The 18,762-nt window shown below is 34.2% G+C and overlaps 1 protein-coding gene across 1 annotated transcript in view; it reads left to right on the top strand.

Moving 5' to 3' along the window:
• The window catches only part of SMCHD1 (structural maintenance of chromosomes flexible hinge domain containing 1), a 144,367-nt gene that overhangs the window by 84,147 nt on the left and 41,458 nt on the right, over window positions 1-18,762 (top strand). The window contains exons 29-39 of the mRNA XM_004703060.2: window positions 368-456; window positions 2,136-2,254; window positions 2,435-2,602; window positions 5,249-5,374; window positions 8,280-8,359; window positions 8,622-8,779; window positions 10,213-10,328; window positions 11,555-11,619; window positions 15,658-15,745; window positions 16,570-16,701; window positions 17,705-17,857. Coding sequence (XP_004703117.1) covers window positions 368-456; window positions 2,136-2,254; window positions 2,435-2,602; window positions 5,249-5,374; window positions 8,280-8,359; window positions 8,622-8,779; window positions 10,213-10,328; window positions 11,555-11,619; window positions 15,658-15,745; window positions 16,570-16,701; window positions 17,705-17,857 — 1,294 coding nt within the window. The remainder of the gene's footprint in view (window positions 1-367; window positions 457-2,135; window positions 2,255-2,434; window positions 2,603-5,248; window positions 5,375-8,279; window positions 8,360-8,621; window positions 8,780-10,212; window positions 10,329-11,554; window positions 11,620-15,657; window positions 15,746-16,569; window positions 16,702-17,704; window positions 17,858-18,762) is intronic.

The raw sequence follows: 18,762 nt of genomic DNA, 5'->3' as shown, positions 1-18,762 counted from the left end.
TGATTTTGTCTATGTTTGCACACTATTTCCCAAACATAGTGCTTCAAGGAAGACCTGCAGATGTACCACCCTGACTACCTATAAACCCCATGAGTAGTTCTTACTGTTCATCTACTTTCTTTCTCAGTGCCCTTCACTCACAGTTTTTACTTAGTCCTCATAGGGAGTATGATTTAACACTTATACAAAGTTTTCCTCATATTTTTCAAGCTTTCTTTTCTCTGCTTCAGTAGCTGCCCTATAAACCACAAAGGCATTTAGAAGGACATTGATGTGCTACACTTTAGCATAATGAATTGCTTTACTTTTTTCCTAAAATTAACGGTGTGTGTAACTATAGCCTTTGTATTTTTGTAACCAAATTCAGACCACTTCCTGATGAACCTAAACATCTAAAATGTGAGTTAAAAGGAGGAAAAACTGTACAGATGGGCCAAGAGCTTCAAGGAGAAATAGGTTAGTATGCCTTGTTTTCTTTTTAAAATCATTTATAATGCTTCTTTACATCTGTGCTTTGGCCTATGTAACCTAAAAAGATAGCTTTAGTTTAAAATCTATTGCCAGAAAATTTAGGAGCATTAAGATTATCTTTGCCTAACTTTGCCTATCCTGATAATTAGTTTAAGAAATATAGTAACAGTTACTATTAAGTTTAAAATGTGTTTTGGTATTCTATAATTTTATTTTCTATAGGATATTACAATCAGTTTGATACTACATAAATGGGGTTACCATGAGTTGAAACTGACTAAATGGTAACTAACAAGAAAAATATTCTATAATCCTAAAATATGTCCTAGTTAAAACTCTGATTAATAGCTGTTTCATTATCTACATAATCTAAATACACATGCTTATATAGGTTTTTGAGTCATTTTATAGCAGTGATTAAAATTTTTATATCATATATAAAATAGATGTAATATTTTAATTGTATAGTGGACTTAAGAGCTTTTATCTTCATTTTATTTAAAAGATAACACTTAAAAATAAAACTCTCTATGGACTTAGGCTTCATTGGCCCAATATCCCTCTCCCAACAGTGCTTTAAAAAATTAGTACCGGGGCTAAGCAATGATAGTGTTATCAGATCTTTATGCCCCAGGGAGATGATTGATAAAGCTCTCGACTATAAATTAACAAGGAGGTTTTCAAAGGGAACCAAAGGCAGATAAATAAACTTAGATCCAGGAATGGGTTTAAGGCTCACACTGAGTCCGAGCTCCAATTTAAGAACAATTAGTTCTTACATCATAGCCTTGCTTGATACTTGCCATCAGGAAGGGAACACAGAATATGGGGTGCTCTAGTAAAGTGTGGTGAATAAATTAAGATGGTGCCCAACTGTCAGATAAAACAGTGGCCAGGGTCTTAAAGTTTTTATTCCAAACATGTAGCCATCTAAGTGAAATGTCAGCTAAGTCTACATTGAAGAAGCACACCAACATACATCAATGACTGAAGGATTGTAAATCATGTAATCTGAAGCTGAAGGAGAGAATAGTATAGAATAGAACCTAAATTGTGAGAAACAGGTTTGCACAAAGCTATGCATGATAGTGGGAGCCCAAAATAACATTTGTTTGATCTACAAAGAAAATAGACCTCCAGTGATTTCCCTCTACATGATAGAGGGATGGGAAGAAACCAGTTACCACTGGAGCGATGACTATACAAGTTCAATATGAACAAACGAAAATAACAGAAAATGTTGACAACCAGATCAGGCCCAACATTTTCTGTAATTTGTTAGTTTGTTCTTATTGGGATTTATTTCAGATGTATTTTGTTATTGGGGTTGTCCCTCTTGAATTTTTGTTACATGTTTTTCTGGTTTTCAGTTTATGAAACCCAGGATTGATGAATATATTGGCATAGCAAGTAGAATAAGGGTTTCTGGGGAGTGTAGTGGTTTAGAGGCTGTAAAAGGAAACTGATGGAAAGAAGTTCGAGAAGAAAAAGAACATTTTGAAACGTGGTAGCAATTGTACGGTACTGTTTGATGTGATTGAACTATGGAATGATATGATAGCTCCATTCACTCTCAATAAAATAGTTTTTTGGAGGAAAAAAAATGAAACTATGCTGAAAAGTAAATTTTAATTTTAAACAAAGTAAACTTTCCCTTTTTTCAGTTGCAATAGTAACAGATCAGTATGGAAATCAGATTCAAGCATTTTCACAAAGTTCTTTATCTACTTTGGGAATTGCTGGGGCTGGATTGGATCATTCAAATTTGAAAATGACTTTTCAGGTATGGGTATATTTCATAGTATTTGGTTGGTACCATTGTTTTATGTATACCATGAAGTCTGGGAAGGGCTAAAATGACTTTTAAAAAGCTCTTTAATTTGTTTTTCCGGAGGGTAAGCATTTTTCTGGAAAGTAAGCATTATTCTTATGTCTTTTCTTATTGTACTTTTTTCCTCATTAGGAAAATACACAAAGTATAAGTGTAAGAGGCATAAAATTTATTCCAGGTCCTCCTGGAAATAAGGATCTGTGTTTTACTTGGCGTGAATTTTCTGACTTCATTCGAGTGAAGCTAATTTCTGGTCCCCCAGCTAAGCTTCTCCTTATAGATTGGCCAGAGTTAAAGGAGGTAAGTTATATCTTTGTCTTACTTGGATAAACTTAATGGTTTGTTACTTTTAGATTATCATGAATATAAACTTAATGTGGTTTGTTACTTTTAGGTTATCATGAATCAGAATAGAAGTATTTTGCCCTTGAAATAAATACAACAATAGTTATAATAACAGTGAAAATGACAAGATTAAAGCAATAGGAGATATCTTAATGCTTCCTTAATTCATCACTGTGCTTATACTTGATTATAAAGAATGTGATCGTTTAAATTTTTAAAAGATTTTCAAACATGTATAAAGAAAATAGTATAAATGGCAGTTACCTAGCTTTAGTGTTTTTGCCGATTTTTTTTCAATTTCCCATTAACTTGAAATATTTGCATATTTATTTTCTTAATGGAATTTTAAAGCACATTCCAGACATTAACTTATGAAATCCATAGATATTTTAGTATGCCTTCTTATGCAAACACTTAAGACTTTTATTCCCTTTGTTGATTTTTATGGTAAATTTTTAGAACTTACAATATTAATGTCATTTCTGCCTTGAGTTAGTAGTGCAACAGATTTTTATCTATTGATCTCCTAACTTTCCTCCTTGATCAAACAAACAATTCACGTGACTGATATTAGATGGCTTTCTACTCGTAAAGGATAAGGTCATCCAAGAAAAGTGTGTATGCAACTTTTCTAATTTATAACTAGCTTTTTTGATTTATGAATTTACAAAACAGATAATTGAGTTTTAACAGGATTCACTTTAACAATTCATGACTGAGGGATGTCATAAAGTCATTGCATTTATTTTTATTTGAAAGCAATTTACACAAGTGTACATGTATTTTCCCTTACTTTTCAAAAACCTTATGAAAGAATAGTTTATAAGGAAATGGAAATTCTAAATTTTTTTTAAATAGAGCAGACTTGGATTTATGGATTTTAGAGATTTACTAATCCACCACCACCACCCCCCATTATTTCCCAGAAAATCCTATTGCTAATATTTTAGGGTACAACATATATTACTAAGGTTATCTTATAAAAGTAGTTTTTATTGGGGGGTAGAATAAAGCAAAGCCTTTTGAACTGTGGATGGTGACTCCATATGGGGTCAGGTTACTGAATGTGGGGTAGTGGAAAATTTTGCAAAGGTAAAAGGTTTCTGAACACTCAATAACCAAAAAGTAATTCAATATCAAATGCACATTACGTCCAAGGTACTTTTGGCAACCTCTGCCCGTTTTTGCAGATTTCTCAGGCGAAAAGGTGTTGCAGGTAGAAAAAGTTTTAAGAGGCCCTCATATGATGCTTACATTTGGAATGTAACTGAAGTACATTGTATATTCTAGCTTTTTATAAACTTGTAAAGGAGAATATGTAAGCTGTAACAGCCATGTAAATTTTGTAGTAGATAAGCAGAATTAAACCGGTATCAGGAGAGAGAGAGAGTGTCTGTGTCTGTCTGTTTAAGCTAAAACTCCTATCTGTAGTACAGACCTTATTTTCCTTCCAATTTCAACAGCCTCCCAACTTAGTAATTTGGTATGCAGCCATCTCAGACAAGAGATAGGTGGTGGGGAAGCAGTAGGAGAACTAACACAAAACGCCCACAGCCACAGCCATTAAGTGGATTCGGATTCATAGGAGCCACACAGGGCAGAGGATAACTGCTCCCCAGGTTTCTGAGGCTATAAATCTTCAAGCAAACACATGGCTTCATCTTTCTCTTGTGAAGCAGATGGTGGGTTTAACTGCTAACCTGCCAGTTAGCAGCCTAACTTTTAACTGCTGTGCCATCAGTAGAAAAGAGATGTTAGCTTTCCTTTTATACTAGTTAAGTTCTCTCCCAACGTTTAAAAAAAAATTCTTTTGAACTATGACTTGAGAATTATATCTTTACCAGATATCCTGCTTGGTAATGTGTTTCCTTTGGAGCAGATAGTATTAATAGGTCACCCCATAAAGTCTAGGACTACACAGGTTTTACATATTAAGAAAGTAGCCCTGGTGTTGCAGTGATTAAGGGCCAGTTGTGAGGTTGGTCATTTGAATCAACCTGCCACACCATGGGAGAAAGATGTGGAAGTCTGCTTCCCTAAGTATTTCAGCCTTGGAAACCTTAAAGGGCCATGCTACTCCATCCTATCAGGTTGCTGTGAGCCAGAATTGACTTCATGGTAACAGGTTTTTTGTTTTGTTGTTTTGTTTTTTTACATTTTTAGTAGAGGAAAAGGCAAGGAATACTTAATGCGAATATTACTTTTTGACAGAAGGCTAGAAAACTGTGTTGTTGCTGGTATAGAATGGCAGTAGAAAATTTGCAGTGATAAACTAAACCACAGATAGATTATCAGTGTTAAAGCTGAGAACTCAAGATGAGCGTCTGCTCTTGTTGAAGTCATTCTCCTATGCACCTTTTAGGAATCTATGCTAGAAACCACCAATGCAAATGCTGTTTTCCCTTTTATCAAATTATTAATCAGTTTTGTGAGAAATGGTTTATCGTGGACATCAGCTTTTAAAAATTTATTTTCCATTGATGATGAATCCACTTGTGAATAGGAAAGAACTAAATTAAATGACCATTTTATAAGTATGCAAGTGCTAATTGGATTGCTTGATATGTTTTAATACTTCTTAAAATATTTATGTCTATTTAGTCCATTCCAGTTATAAATGGAAAAGAATTACAGAACCCTCTAATTGTTCAACTGTGTGACCAATGGGATAACCCGGCACCAACACCACAGGTTAAAATAAGTCTTATAAAAGCTAGCACTTTAAAGGTAAGTTCTAAACTTTAATGTATTATTTTTTCTTAGAATTCTGGATTTTATTATCATGATAATGCTTAGGATATTTCATTTCATTTCTGTAACCTTCAGTACTGCTTAGTTTCAATCAGCCAGAATAATTTTTTTTTGAGACAGTAAAGCATATAGCTTACAAAAAGTGTTCCATGGAGCCAATATTGTACAATTATGGCTATTTGAATGTCTCTACTGTAAATACGACTAATATTTTCATTTCAGACCATGACACAGTTGATGATAGTAGATACTACAATGACCTGTAGTGTGATTAAATAACAGCTGTAATTGAGGAAACTTAACCAACTAAAGGTTATGCAAGTTAAGTCATTCAGGTACCTACTTAGCAGAACATCCAGGGCCATCTACGGCTGTTAGATTTGTGATGTGGTCTGCTCTACAGTAGTGTACCTTCCTCTCTCTTGCCTTTTTTATAAGCAAGTGTGAACTTGAACCTGTGAACTAAGTCTGGGTACAAAGTAAATTCAAGATTGGGTGCCTTCTGTTTAGGTGCATATTCACACTGCTCAGGACTTGGGTAAAATTGAGGGCCAACTAGTGCCTCCTGTTCCCTTAAGGGAATTAATTCTTCCTAGCTGAATTGTTCTTAGAAAACTCAGAATGAGTTATTGGGTTTATAGTCACAGTTTTGTGTATCTCTCCACAAACATAAATTTAGTGGATGAAAATAATTAATATTGTGTAAAGCGTCTAATCCTCTTAATGTATCAGCCAAATCAAAATCCAATGGGGATTTCCTATGGCAAGTTGATCCTAAAAATCATGTAGGAGATTAAAGTACTAAAATGTGTTCTTATTTTCATAGTACTTAGGAATTGCCTAAAAGGGCTCTGTATTATTGCTACTACACAACAATAACATAGACAAAATATAAAACTGATTTCTGACTTAACAGCAAGGATTTAGGACCTACATAAGAGAAATACTGTGAGAAAGACAGGCTGAGAGACATTGTTTGAAATGGGAAACGGAACAGGTGCGACTATAGGATTTTTTTCCTGTCATTTCAAATATTCCTTGTCATTTTGCCTCCAACTATAATAGTCTACAAAAGCCCCCTTTGTGGCCTATTTAGGTTCCTTTAAGTAGAGATTGGCCTTAGGTTTAAGAGTGAATCAGATTATCTATTGCTATAGTCCACAAAGTCACGTTTGTTCTCAATGTTTGCTTCCAAGAGTATTAAATAGTGATTCATTTCAACCTTTGAATAAGGGTAACATTCTACTTTCTAGAGAAGCACCAAAAGCAATTCTCGTAACCAATGATTAAGAAATGTGATCACTGATTCTTAGTCACTTGCAAGTGATACTTTGGTTATCACTATAGAGGTAATATTGCAGCAAAGATTTAAGAAGCCCATCTGAGTAAACATTCAAGAGACAGATGAAATAACAACAAGCTAGTATTGTATATATTATTTTAATACACAGGATTACCCCCAAAAAAAACACCCAGAATTTTTTCCCCCCAAAGCTATGTATTTAATTTTTTTTTACAAAACAACCTTATTGCCTTTAAAGTACTCTCCATTACACTTAATACATCTGTCAAATCTGCTATTCCATTCTTGGAAACATTTTTCTAACTCATCTGGATGGCTGACAGCACCTCCCTCATTTTTTCCTTCATCAATTCTGTCATCAAATCGCTGCCCTTTTTATGTCCCTCTTCATTTACAGAAACAAAAAGAAGTTGCATGGAGAGAGGCCAGGTCTATGGGCAAAAGAGGCATGCTATTTTTGGCCAAAAACTGGCACACTGAGATGTCTACTTCAACAGGTGCATTGTGGTTGTGGCAAAACCAGTCCCCCGGCTGCCACAAATCAGGCTTCTTTTGTCACACACTGTAAGACAGTCTTTTCAGCACCTCTAAATAGAAAGCTTGATGAACAGTCTGATCTGGTGGAACGAACTACAAGTGCACTGCAAGTTGACATTTTTGTCCATTCAGGAAGTTGACTGATGTCCAGAACTAAGTTTGTCATCGATTAACATTTCACTTTTCTTGGAACAAGAAAACCACTCATACACTTGAGTTTTTTCCCACAGCACTGTCATTGTAAGCTGTGTTCAACATCTCAACAGCTTCTACAGCATTTTTCCCAAGCAGGAAACAAAATTTCACAGCTACATACTGTTCTCTTAAATTGGACATAACAAAAAATGAGGTTCAAGCGAAACTGCTTTTGCGAAAAAATTCACTGTTGCTCAGTGCTTGCGTGATGGGGGTGTGTGTGTCAAAAATGCATACTATGAAAGCACCATTCCAATCAATTCCAGTTTTCCTGGGGGTACCCACTTGTATATAAACTCACTCACCGCCATTGAGTCAATTCTGACTCAATAATGATCCTATTAAACAAGGTCGAACTGCACTGTGTGTTTCTGGGAGCATAACTCTTTGTGGGTATAGAAAACCTCATGTTTCTCCCTCAGTGTGGCTAGCTGGTGGTTTGAACTGCTGACCTTGCAGTTAGCAGCCTAACACTTATCCCACTATAGTGCCCTTTTAGCATATAATATTGGTGTAATATATAATAGAATGTTACTATACCTTGACTTAAAGTGTATATGTTTATTTATGTCTTCATAGTACCCCTTTGCCCCTAACTTAGAGACACACCTTCATAGACTTGTGCAACTTAATAACTGAAATACAATAAATTTTAGTTTAATCAAGATGAGTAGTTATCCTTTAGGCTATGTGGTTACATGTTTTATTATTTCAGCTTGTTCAGATTAGAGCATTATAGGTTTTAGAAACATGCAAATATAATTTAAAATTAGAATTGCGTATTAAAGAACTTTATTGCTCTCAAGAATTTTCTAAGTTTGGGGGTTTTTTTGCTCTTGTTTTTAGCTCACTCCTTCAAACCAACAGCATAAGACAGATGAAAAAGGCAGGGCTAATTTGGGAGTATTCGGTGTCATTGCTCCTAGGTAAGAACCAAAAGTTTGATTGTTGTTGGTAGTGCGCAGCTTGAGTTTGCTTCTTGTTTGCAAAGAAACACCCTGAAAACAGATCTAGTTTTCTGTGCTTTTCAACTAAAATATGGATAATCACCACATTGCAGAGTAAAGTCACTGAAAACTAGAAGCAAAGTACAAAGGTTTTCTAAATTGATAAACTCTGTATCTCAGAATTTTTAGTTGATGACTAATGTAATTTGACCCAACCCCCTACCTCTTTTGTGTTTATTAGGGGAGAACATAGTATGCAGATTAAAGCTATCTATAATAAGAATACCATTGAAGGACCTATAATTAAGTTAATGATTCTTCCAGACCCTGAAAAACCCATTCGTCTCAATATTAAGTATGACAAAGATGCCTCCTTTTTAGCGGGAAATCTTTTCACTGGTGAGTAATTCAGTGTTTAAATAAACTTTTACTTTAGAAACATAAATTCTGTATTTTAGGTGTTCTGTGTGGTATTAGCATGTATGTATTAGCCTTTTTGCATGGTAAAAAAACACCACTGACTTAACCATATCTTCTCACCCCAAGTCTTGCATTCCTTCATTGCCCAGAATGAACTGATAGTGTATACATAAACGTATAGCCCAAGGGAATTTGTTCACTTTGTATTTGTCCATTCACTAAATTGTAAAGTAAAAATGAACTGCTAAATGGGAGAGAACTATGAAGTTGTGCTCTCCTAAATGTATAGTCATGTTTAACCCATCAGAAGCTAGACCTACCTTTGAATTTATTTTGGATGGAAATAATATTAATTGCATCATTTATGGTTAAGGGTATTTTAGAGCAACAAGCATTACTAAATGCCTGTTATGTTTACAATGACAATAAGAGTTTTTAATGAGTTTATTCTAATCTCAAAGACATTCAAGTAAGCAGATCATGCCAATATAGCATGACAATGCTAAATAAGTCAGTAGGAAAACACTATTTGCTCAAAAAATATGTAAAAAACAGTTGCCATCTGTTGATTACTACTCACAGTGACCCTGTAGGCAGAGTAGAGCAGCCCCTGTGCATTTCCAAGGCTGTGCTGTTTGTAGAAGCTGACTGCTACGTTTTTCTCTAACTGAGCACCTGGCCAGTTTGACTCTCCAGCATTTAGGTTCAGCGTTGAGGCTGTGTGTACCCATTGTACCACAAAGCTTCTTAGCATCTGCTCTGTGGAGGTAAATGACTGAAAGGTTTGTTTTCTTGGAAGCCTAATTCCTGTACATGGTTTTAAGCAAAGAAAAAAAAAACTGAAAACTTATGAATTTTAAAAAATAATTTTGATGATTACATATATAGGTAACCTAAAAAATTACAGTTTTTCACTTTGAGATTTAACCTTTTAAAACTCTTAACAGGTGCCAAATGGATGTTACAGTTGCTAAGTGTATTGGGAATATTTTATATTTTACATAATCTTACTGTAGCTACTGTATGCTATAGAAATTCACAAAAGAAATTTAGCATTCTCCTTTGGGATACATAAAGCATGTAATTTGGAGACCAGTTGGCTTAACTCTCAGCTGCTAAGCATACAGTCTAGCCTTTTGTCATGCATGCTAGAATTTACAGAATGACAGATTAAGAAAATGAGAGAAGCAAAGATGTATTGGATGTTCAGATTTAACACAAGAATTGTGTGTCATGATTAGTAATTTTTTACTGACAAATTATTAGGGAGTTCTGGTTAAAGAATAGTTTTATTTTCTTCCTCATCAGATTACTGTTAACATTAAACAAGATATGTGCTTTTAAGATACAAATCTTTAACTAAACCTGTTCAAATTAGGTAGAAAATAATTTTTTTATATGTGCTGTGACAGATTTTATGATTACGGTTATTTCTGAAGATGACAGTATCATTAAGAATATTAATCCAGCACGTATTTCAATGAAAATGTGGAAGATGTCTAGTAGTGGGAACCGACCACCAGCAAATGTGAGTCCAGAAAACATTTTTTGATACTAAAATTAATTCTTAATGTTTAATTTAAAATTGCATGCAATGCAAAAAAATACAATGTACATATTTGACAACTGCCAATTAATCTCTGTTTCCAAAAGAAAAGCATCACCATTTGTCTCAAAACTGTTAATGTAATTGAAGAAAAGCAATTTGCATTGTGATTTTCCTTACTTTTAAAGATAATTTGCACAGTTGCCATGTCTTAAGGATAGCAGCAAAAGTAAAGAAGCCATTAAGCATTAAGGGGAAATACACAACATAAGATGAGCAAAGAAGTGTATGTGGTTGACAAACTGCAAGGCAGCCTCAAGCCGCAGGATTAGAACAATCTGAGGGTCTGCAGCAGAACCGTCCATTGGAAATACAGCATGAACCACACCTGATAATTCGTATTTTCTAGTGATTACACTAGAAGAGTAAAAATAAATAGGTAATACTTTAAAGTATTTTCACTGTGTTGTAAATTCAGTATTAAAAATTATTGAGAATTTATTTATTTATTTTTAATTATTGAGAATTTTTTACACTCTTTTTTTCTTACCAGGTCTTCCAAATTTGTTGTGTACTTCATGTTTATATCACATTTCAATTCATAACAACTTTGGGTGGCTATTAGTTTCCATATTGAACAGTATTGATAAAATATAAGTCTGAAATTGGATAGTAAACCTTAGACTTTAGGAAATGTGGACTTCAACAGTTAGGCCCATTTTAGTCATTTGTTTAGGAAATTACTGTTGTTCTATGCTATTCAAATTCTTAGTAACCCTACATGCCAGAGTAGAATTGTTACATGGAGTTTGCTAGGACATGACCACAGAGGAAGAATATCACTAGGTCTTTTCCCTGGTGGAGTGATGATGGCTCAGTGGGTTCAAACCTCCAACCTTAAACTGTTGCATCACCGGCTCCTTTTTAAAAGAAACTAGTTGCTTAATTTAGATTAGTCCAATGAGGCTACTACTACCTTAAAATGCTTTGCTGCTGTAGAAATCCATTGTAAACCCTTTCGTAATGGGATGCCTTTTCAACATGATCTTATTATTGTGTCTTACATTCATTAAAAAGAAATATATATAACGTTTTAACTTTAGAGGTGATCTGGATTCACTTTCAGTCTAGAAGAATTTTCATCATAAAATTCTATATGAAATGTTTGTAATTTCCCCTGCCCTTTCTCTCCCACTCCCACTCTCTAGGCAGAAACATTTAGTTGTAATAAAATAAAGGATAATGACAAGGAAGATGGCTGTTTCTATTTCAGGTATTTCTCTAATCACATCATATGTTTATATATATTTTGTTATGAAGTAACTCAACCTGTGTATGTGTGTGTAAATATATTTGGAAAAAGATGCTTTATTTTTTAGTTTTATAAAATGGTTTTAGTGGAATGTCATTGCCATAAAAGGATTAGTTTACTGGTATAAAACCAAGTAATCAAAAAAGTACTCTTCAAGTTGTGAAGTACCACATTGTAATCCTTGACTGTAAAGGATTTACAGTCTATAATTAAATTGTAGGGATTGTAAAGAATTTAATCTATAATTAAATCCTGTAATTTAATGATATTAGGAAGTAAAAAGGTTGGTCTAGCCTTTCACTGTAACTGTGCGACTCTGGGCTTTGTTGTTCCTTCCTTCTGGACCTCAAATTTAAAATCTGAAAGAAAAAAAAAGATTTTGAATTAATTATTTCAAAGGTATCTTTTATTTATAAATTTTTTCTCTTAGAGAAGATTCACAAGAAGAGCCAAAATGCTGAAGTGTCTTTCTAGACTGTAGCCGAGCCCTCTTTTTGCTTTTGTAAATCTGCAGTCTGCTTTAGATTGATGACTTGTGTAAAGTAGAGGTTGGCTGTCAAATTGCTATAGAAGTTTCTTAAGTCCCTTGAGTTTTGTAATTGCCTTGTGACATACACACTCGTAACAAACTGTTCAGACCAACACCTGTCCTCGGACCACATTGATTCACACTGCCTTGTGTCTTTTAGATGTGCCAGATTGTTGTATTGTGTGGGGCTGATTTGAACCACCTTAAAATGATTGACATTCCTTTATATGAAATCTCAAGATGAGAGAATTGGACAATTTCATTATATTCCAAAATACTCACTTTGTTTTAATCTAACACAGGACATTAGAGTAAACCAACTGTTTGGTGGATTTTTAAAAATGAATTACACGTTTTGAAAATAGAAGTGATGATTGTACAAGAATATAAATAACAAAGTGCCATTGAATTTTATGATTTAAAATGGATAGTTTTAAGTTTTGTGAATTTCACCTTGTTAAATCACCCATACTCTCATAAACTTTATTTTCCTTCTCCCAATGTGTGTATCTTTATTGTTGCATTTGTTAAACCTCTTTAGGTGTTTCTATTTTGCATCACAAGTGCTTATTTAGATTTACTCATATGCTTACCCTTTCTGTTAACTTTTACCTGGGATCATTTTCCTTTGAGGAAGTGTCTTGATTATTTTCTCTCTTGTATGTCTGCTGGTGACAAATTATCTCATTATTTTTACCTGAAATATTTTTGTGCCGCCTGCACTTAAAAGATATTTTCATTACATATGCTGTTCTAAATTCTTCTTTCATCAGCCTTATTATGAAAAAACTGTTTGGATTTCTTTTATCTATCTTGCCTTGTGCTCAGAGGCCTTGATTTTTATGTTCTTAGTTCAATTTTGAAAAATTCTCAGCCTTTGTGCCATGTTTGCCCATTCATTCCCTCTTCTTGCAATTAACTTACTATTAAATCCATCTTTGGAGACTGCAATTTCTTTGTTATTTTTAGTTCTAAATATTACATTTGATTTTTTTTGAAGGCCCAACTCTACTGAAATATTGTTTTATCTTTTGTCACCTGACTAGTAAGCAGTTTATTAATAAAAATCTGCACCTACAGTTCCTTTGCATCTGTTTAAATTTTCTTCAACTGGTTTTTTTATCCTTTACTTGCATTTCCATGTACTTCAGTACTTGTTTATGATGTCAGACATTTTATTCATGAATATATATAGAAGCTGTGTGAAATCTAATACTTTTTGTGGTACATAAAATGTACCACAGTTTTGTTTACTATCATTTGATGGACAGCTGGATCATTTCCATATTCTGCCATATACAAGTTATATAGAGACGTGTTTTAAATTTCACCTCTGACTCAGTGGTGTTTCCATAAGCATTTCTTTTCATCCTGAGTGATACTGAGCATCTTCTTGAACTCCCGTTCAAATCAGTTATCTAATTTGTTGTCGGGTTGTTTGCTTCTTTTCTATTCATTCGTATGAGTTTTTTCTTACTTTTCACTGGCTTGGTATCTCTCAAACATCATCAAACATATGCATCCCTTGTCTTCCTCAGGAAGTGTTTATCTGTCATTTGGAAGCAGAATTCTTGTTTATTTTTGCACTTGATGCTTACTCTTTTTCTTCCAACAGTTTTATTGGCACATAATTTACATATCATAAAATTCAATAGTTTAATCGTTCAATCATATCAAGGTACAGTTCCCACATCCATCTTAGCATGTCCTCCCCTCATGGATAAATCACCTTTAACATGAGTTGTGCAATCACAATCAGTTCTAGTGCTCCGCGCCCCCCCCCCCTTTCATTATTTATGCCCCCAATCCCCTTTCCCTCTTGTTGTACCCCCCACCTCCCACATTCCCTAGAACGGTTCAGCAGGAATGCCGAGATCGGAAGAGCGGTTCAGCTGTGCTTCAAAGCTTGGAACCCAAACATAAAACAGTAAAAAAAAAAAAAAAATAGTACTTAGGTGGTAAGGCTAAAATCATAATAGTATAAACGCAAAAAGACGTGTAATTTTTTTCCCTTTTTAAAAAAAATCATTTTATTGGGGCTCGTACAACTCTTATCACAATCCATACATTGTGTCAAGCACATTTGTACATATGTTGCCATCATTCTCAGAACATTTGCTTTCTACTTGAACCCTTGGTATCAGCTCATTTTCCCCCTCCCTCCCCCTCCCCCATGAACCCTTGGTAATTTATAAATTATTATTACTTTGTCATATCTTACACCATCCAATGTCTCCCATCACCCACTTCTCTGCTGTCCAACCCCCAGGGAGGAGATTATATGTAGATCCTTGTAATCTGTTCACCCTTTCTCCCTCACCTTCCCTCCACCCTCCCGGTATCGCCACTCTCACCACTGGTCCTGAGGAATTCATCTGTCATGGATTCCCTGTTTTTCCAGTTCCTATCTATACCAGTGTACATCCTCCAGTCCAGCCGATTTGTAAGGTAGAATTGGGATCATGATAGTGTGGGGGAGGAAGCATTCAAGAACTAGAGGAAAATTGTATGTTTCATCATTGCTACACTGCACCCTGATTGGCTTGTCTCCTCCCAGCAGCCCTTCTGCAAGGGGATGTCCAATTTCCCACAGCTGGGCCCTGGGTCCTGCTATGATTTTTTTTTTTTGGTCTTTGATGCCTGATACCTGATCTCTTTGACACCTTGTGATCTCATAGGCTGGTGTGCTTCTTCCATGTGGGCTTTGTTGTTTCTTAGCTAGATGGCCGCATGTTTATCTTCAAGCCTTTAAGACCCCATTTATGTGTAATTTTTACTGTAACTTTATGAGGAATTATCTTCTTGGAGAAAATGTGGTTTTAGAATGTTTTCGCTAAGATTGCATATGTATTACAATGTTGAAATTTCAATATGTTAGAATAGAAGAAGCCTGTGTATTTTTTAGTGTAAATGCAATTTTGTTTTGTTTGAGACTATGAATGACATGTAAAAGTCACCTTATAGAGTAGGAATGAAGAATGCCAGTTCTAAGTTCTTTATTGATCATTATTATTGATAATTAAGTCATACTAAGTGTCTTGAATATATAAAGTCAAATATTTGAATGGACAATGAAACAAGGTAAAAGAGCAACAGGATATCTTACCATTTGAAATGTCCGTTGGACATTTATAATTTGGAAGTCAAACAAAATTCACTTATTAGATAGCATTCAGGATATTTTGTGTTTACTGTTTTCTCAACTTTATATTCCTATTTTTGCCATGTCCAGAGCCTTTGTTCTGAATAACTTTTTGAAAGAATGTATAGGTAAGAATAAGCCTAAAAAAAAAAAAAAAATGAATAAGCCCGACACAAAATTTTTTGTTAAAGGAATGAAGCTGCATATAGTAATAGTAATTCTTACACGTTTACTTTATGTAGAAGAAACATAAACGTTGATACTCAAAATTTCTTCTCCCTTTATTTAAAAAGGGGCAGTAATCACCATCATTTTCTTTTTAATTTAGGGATAAAGTAATTCCTAATAAAGTGGGAACGTACTATATCCAGTTTGGTTTCACAATGGATAAAGCCAATATTCTTAACAGTGAACAGGTTTGCATTTTCTCTTGATATACTACAGTTAATGTCACATTTTTATGAGTAGAGAATGATATATTTGATGTAAAATTGAATTCATTATTGGATATGAAGTGAAAGAATGCATCTTTCAAGAAAATTAGAGTGAAATATATTTACATTATGTTCAGTAATTTGACCTGAGAAATAAATCTATTCAATCTCTCTTTTAATTGAAGAAACACTTAGTAATTGTGTTGACAGATGTCATGGTAAGGGTGCTCAGAACAACCATACATAAAAAAAATTTAACATTTCAGTTACTAGAATTCTGGGTAGTGAAGTTTAAGGTCGTTTTCTCTTAACATATAATTGTATTTTGCTTAAATGCTGTCTCTAAAGTTTGTTAGCTCATTATAAACATTAAAAAATTAATCTGAAGGATCTTTTTTCCTGAAAGTTTCAAATAACTTGCTTTCAAGAGATAAACAGTTTTTAGAAGGTAACGTTGCATTTCACTTAACATAATTTTTTCTCTTCCTCTTAAATATGGGGAGTCTCTGACTTGCAATTTATTTTAGTTACAGCAAGCTGCACTTAACACCATCTTTTTTTGTTACTGTTTTCTGGGGTTTTTTAAGTATATCTTATCACTAATAAAATGCTTTAATTAAAATATAAATATATGTAATGTTTCTAGCCCCCCAAAACAAAGATCAGATTTCTAAAGATACAAAGACAATGATAAAGAAAAACTTTAAAAAAGAAAGAATTAGGTTGAACAGACCTTGTTATGCATGGACTTCCTGTACTACAGTACCAGTGTATTGTTAATCAGAATGCTGCTTTTCTCTCTTAAGATTATAGTCGATGTTCTTCCTAATCAACCTGTGAAGCTAGTTCCTGAAATCCAACCAGCTACACCTGCTGTTTCTAATGTTCGTTCCAATAACAGTAGAACCTTGGTCAAAGATTTACATCTCAATATCACGGTACTTATTTTGTTCCAGAATTATTGGTGCAACAATAAAAATTATTAATTGTAAGTTTGGTTTTCAAAATAGTTACTATAGAGTAGATCAGATCTTGATTATTCATTTTAAGGTAAAATTGTACAGGTGAGTTAAATATTTGTAACATTCTAATGATTTATTCTTAAATTAAAAATATACATACAATGAATTCAGATGTACTATGAACTTTCTCAAAATACAAAAATGTCAACTTTTCGTAATATATACTCGTCTCACCTATTTCATGTATTGTGAATGCTTGTAGATTGAATATATTCTTCTTGTCCAATTCACTGAGGGGACAGAAAGAGGCCATTGAATATTTATTTTACAAGAGATCTACTCTATTGACTGACATAGTTAAGGAAGAAAATCAGAGCTCCTCAGAGCTGCTGATTATTTACAGAGTAAGCCGCAATAGAACTAAAACAAATATTAATAAAAACATGTAAAACAGTGGCGAGACCTCACAATTAGGGAAAATGTGGCTGATGGCATCTTAACACCCTTCAAATAACTTATTTTCATGTTTTAGACATGTGAGTGTTTCTTTTCCCCAGGGAAGAACAGTATGCCATAGTTATTCTGCTCAATGTCTTTGAGTCTATGTATGCACCAAACTTTGTCTGAAGAGTACAAGATGGTTCATACATAAAGATACTGTTGCTTTTCAAATGTATACAGATGTTAACATTTAATAAAATAATTCAAAAGCATTATAAATTCACATCTTTTATTACTGTTTTTCATATCAATAGATGTTAAAAACAAATAAAGTAAAATTTTTAAATGAGGGTTCTTGTAATATAGAAAAGTCTTACACTTTCTTAGGCTTTTTGAGACTATTTCCTGCTTAAGGAGCCCTTAGTCTTACAACTGAATTCTATTCTTGAATTAAGGGTTGGTATAAATTAATGTTTGGGACTTAAATAGTTTGGGGGTTTAATCTTCTAATTCGTTATTTTACATTGTTTACTTCAAGGATGAATACTGCAATCACACTGGAACTGATTTGGTTGGCACAGTAGTAGCGACTATTAAAGGTTCCAGTGAAGAAGATACTGATATACCACTCTTTATTGGGAAAGTTAAAATGCTTGAATTTCCCTTTGTGAATGGTTCAGCTCATATCACGGTAAATTTATACCTTTTAGTAGTTAAAAATGTTCATATATTTAGTCCACTATATTGATAATGTTGTTTGGTATGGATAGTTATGAAATGTTCCAATTACAACACTGAATTGGAAAGTCAGCTTAAATATATTCTAATTTACTCTTGGCTAATGCAAATTAAACCCATTTTTATAATGGCAATATAATATTTATGTTCTATTGAAAATTTGCCATTTAGTGGGTAGAAACAAATGAAGCTTAGCCCAGACACCTAATAAAAATCTTTGTCGTTGTCTTTCCTTCTATAAAAAAAAATTTTTTTTTTGGTTGGCATTTACAAAATTAGGATTGTTTGTTTAATCATTTTATTAGGGGCTCATACAACTCTTATCACAATCCATACATACATCGATGTGTAAAGCACATTTGTACACTCATTGCCCTCATCATTCTCAAAACATTTCCTCTCCACTTAAGCCCCTGGCTTTAGGTCCTCATTTTTCCCCTCCCTCCCCTATGCCCCCTCCCTCATGAGCCCTTGATAATTTATAAATTGTTATTTTGTCATATCTTGCCATGTGTGACGTCTCCCTTCACCCACTTTTCTGTTGTCCATCCCCAAGGAAGGAGGTCATATACAGTTCCTTGTAATCAGTTCCCTCTTTTCAACCCACTCTCCCTCTACCCTCCCAGTATCGCCACTCACACTACTGGTCCTGAAGGGATCATTCGCCCTGGATTCCCTGTGTTTCCAGTTCCTATCCGTACCAGTGTACATCCTCTGGTCTAGCCAGACTTACAAGGTAGAATTTGGATCATGATAGTGGGGGCGGGGAGGAAGCATTTAGGAACTAGAGGAAAGTTGTGTTTTTCATCGTTGTTACATCGCACCCTGACTGGCTCGTCTCCTCCCCGAGACCCTTCT

The sequence above is a fragment of the Echinops telfairi genome, unplaced genomic scaffold (genome assembly GCF_000313985.2).
Source record: "Echinops telfairi isolate 266 unplaced genomic scaffold, ASM31398v2 ScPeMD7_7400;HRSCAF=8409, whole genome shotgun sequence".
NCBI classification, from domain to species: domain Eukaryota; kingdom Metazoa; phylum Chordata; class Mammalia; order Afrosoricida; family Tenrecidae; genus Echinops; species Echinops telfairi.
This window is presented reverse-complemented; position numbering and strand designations above follow the sequence as displayed.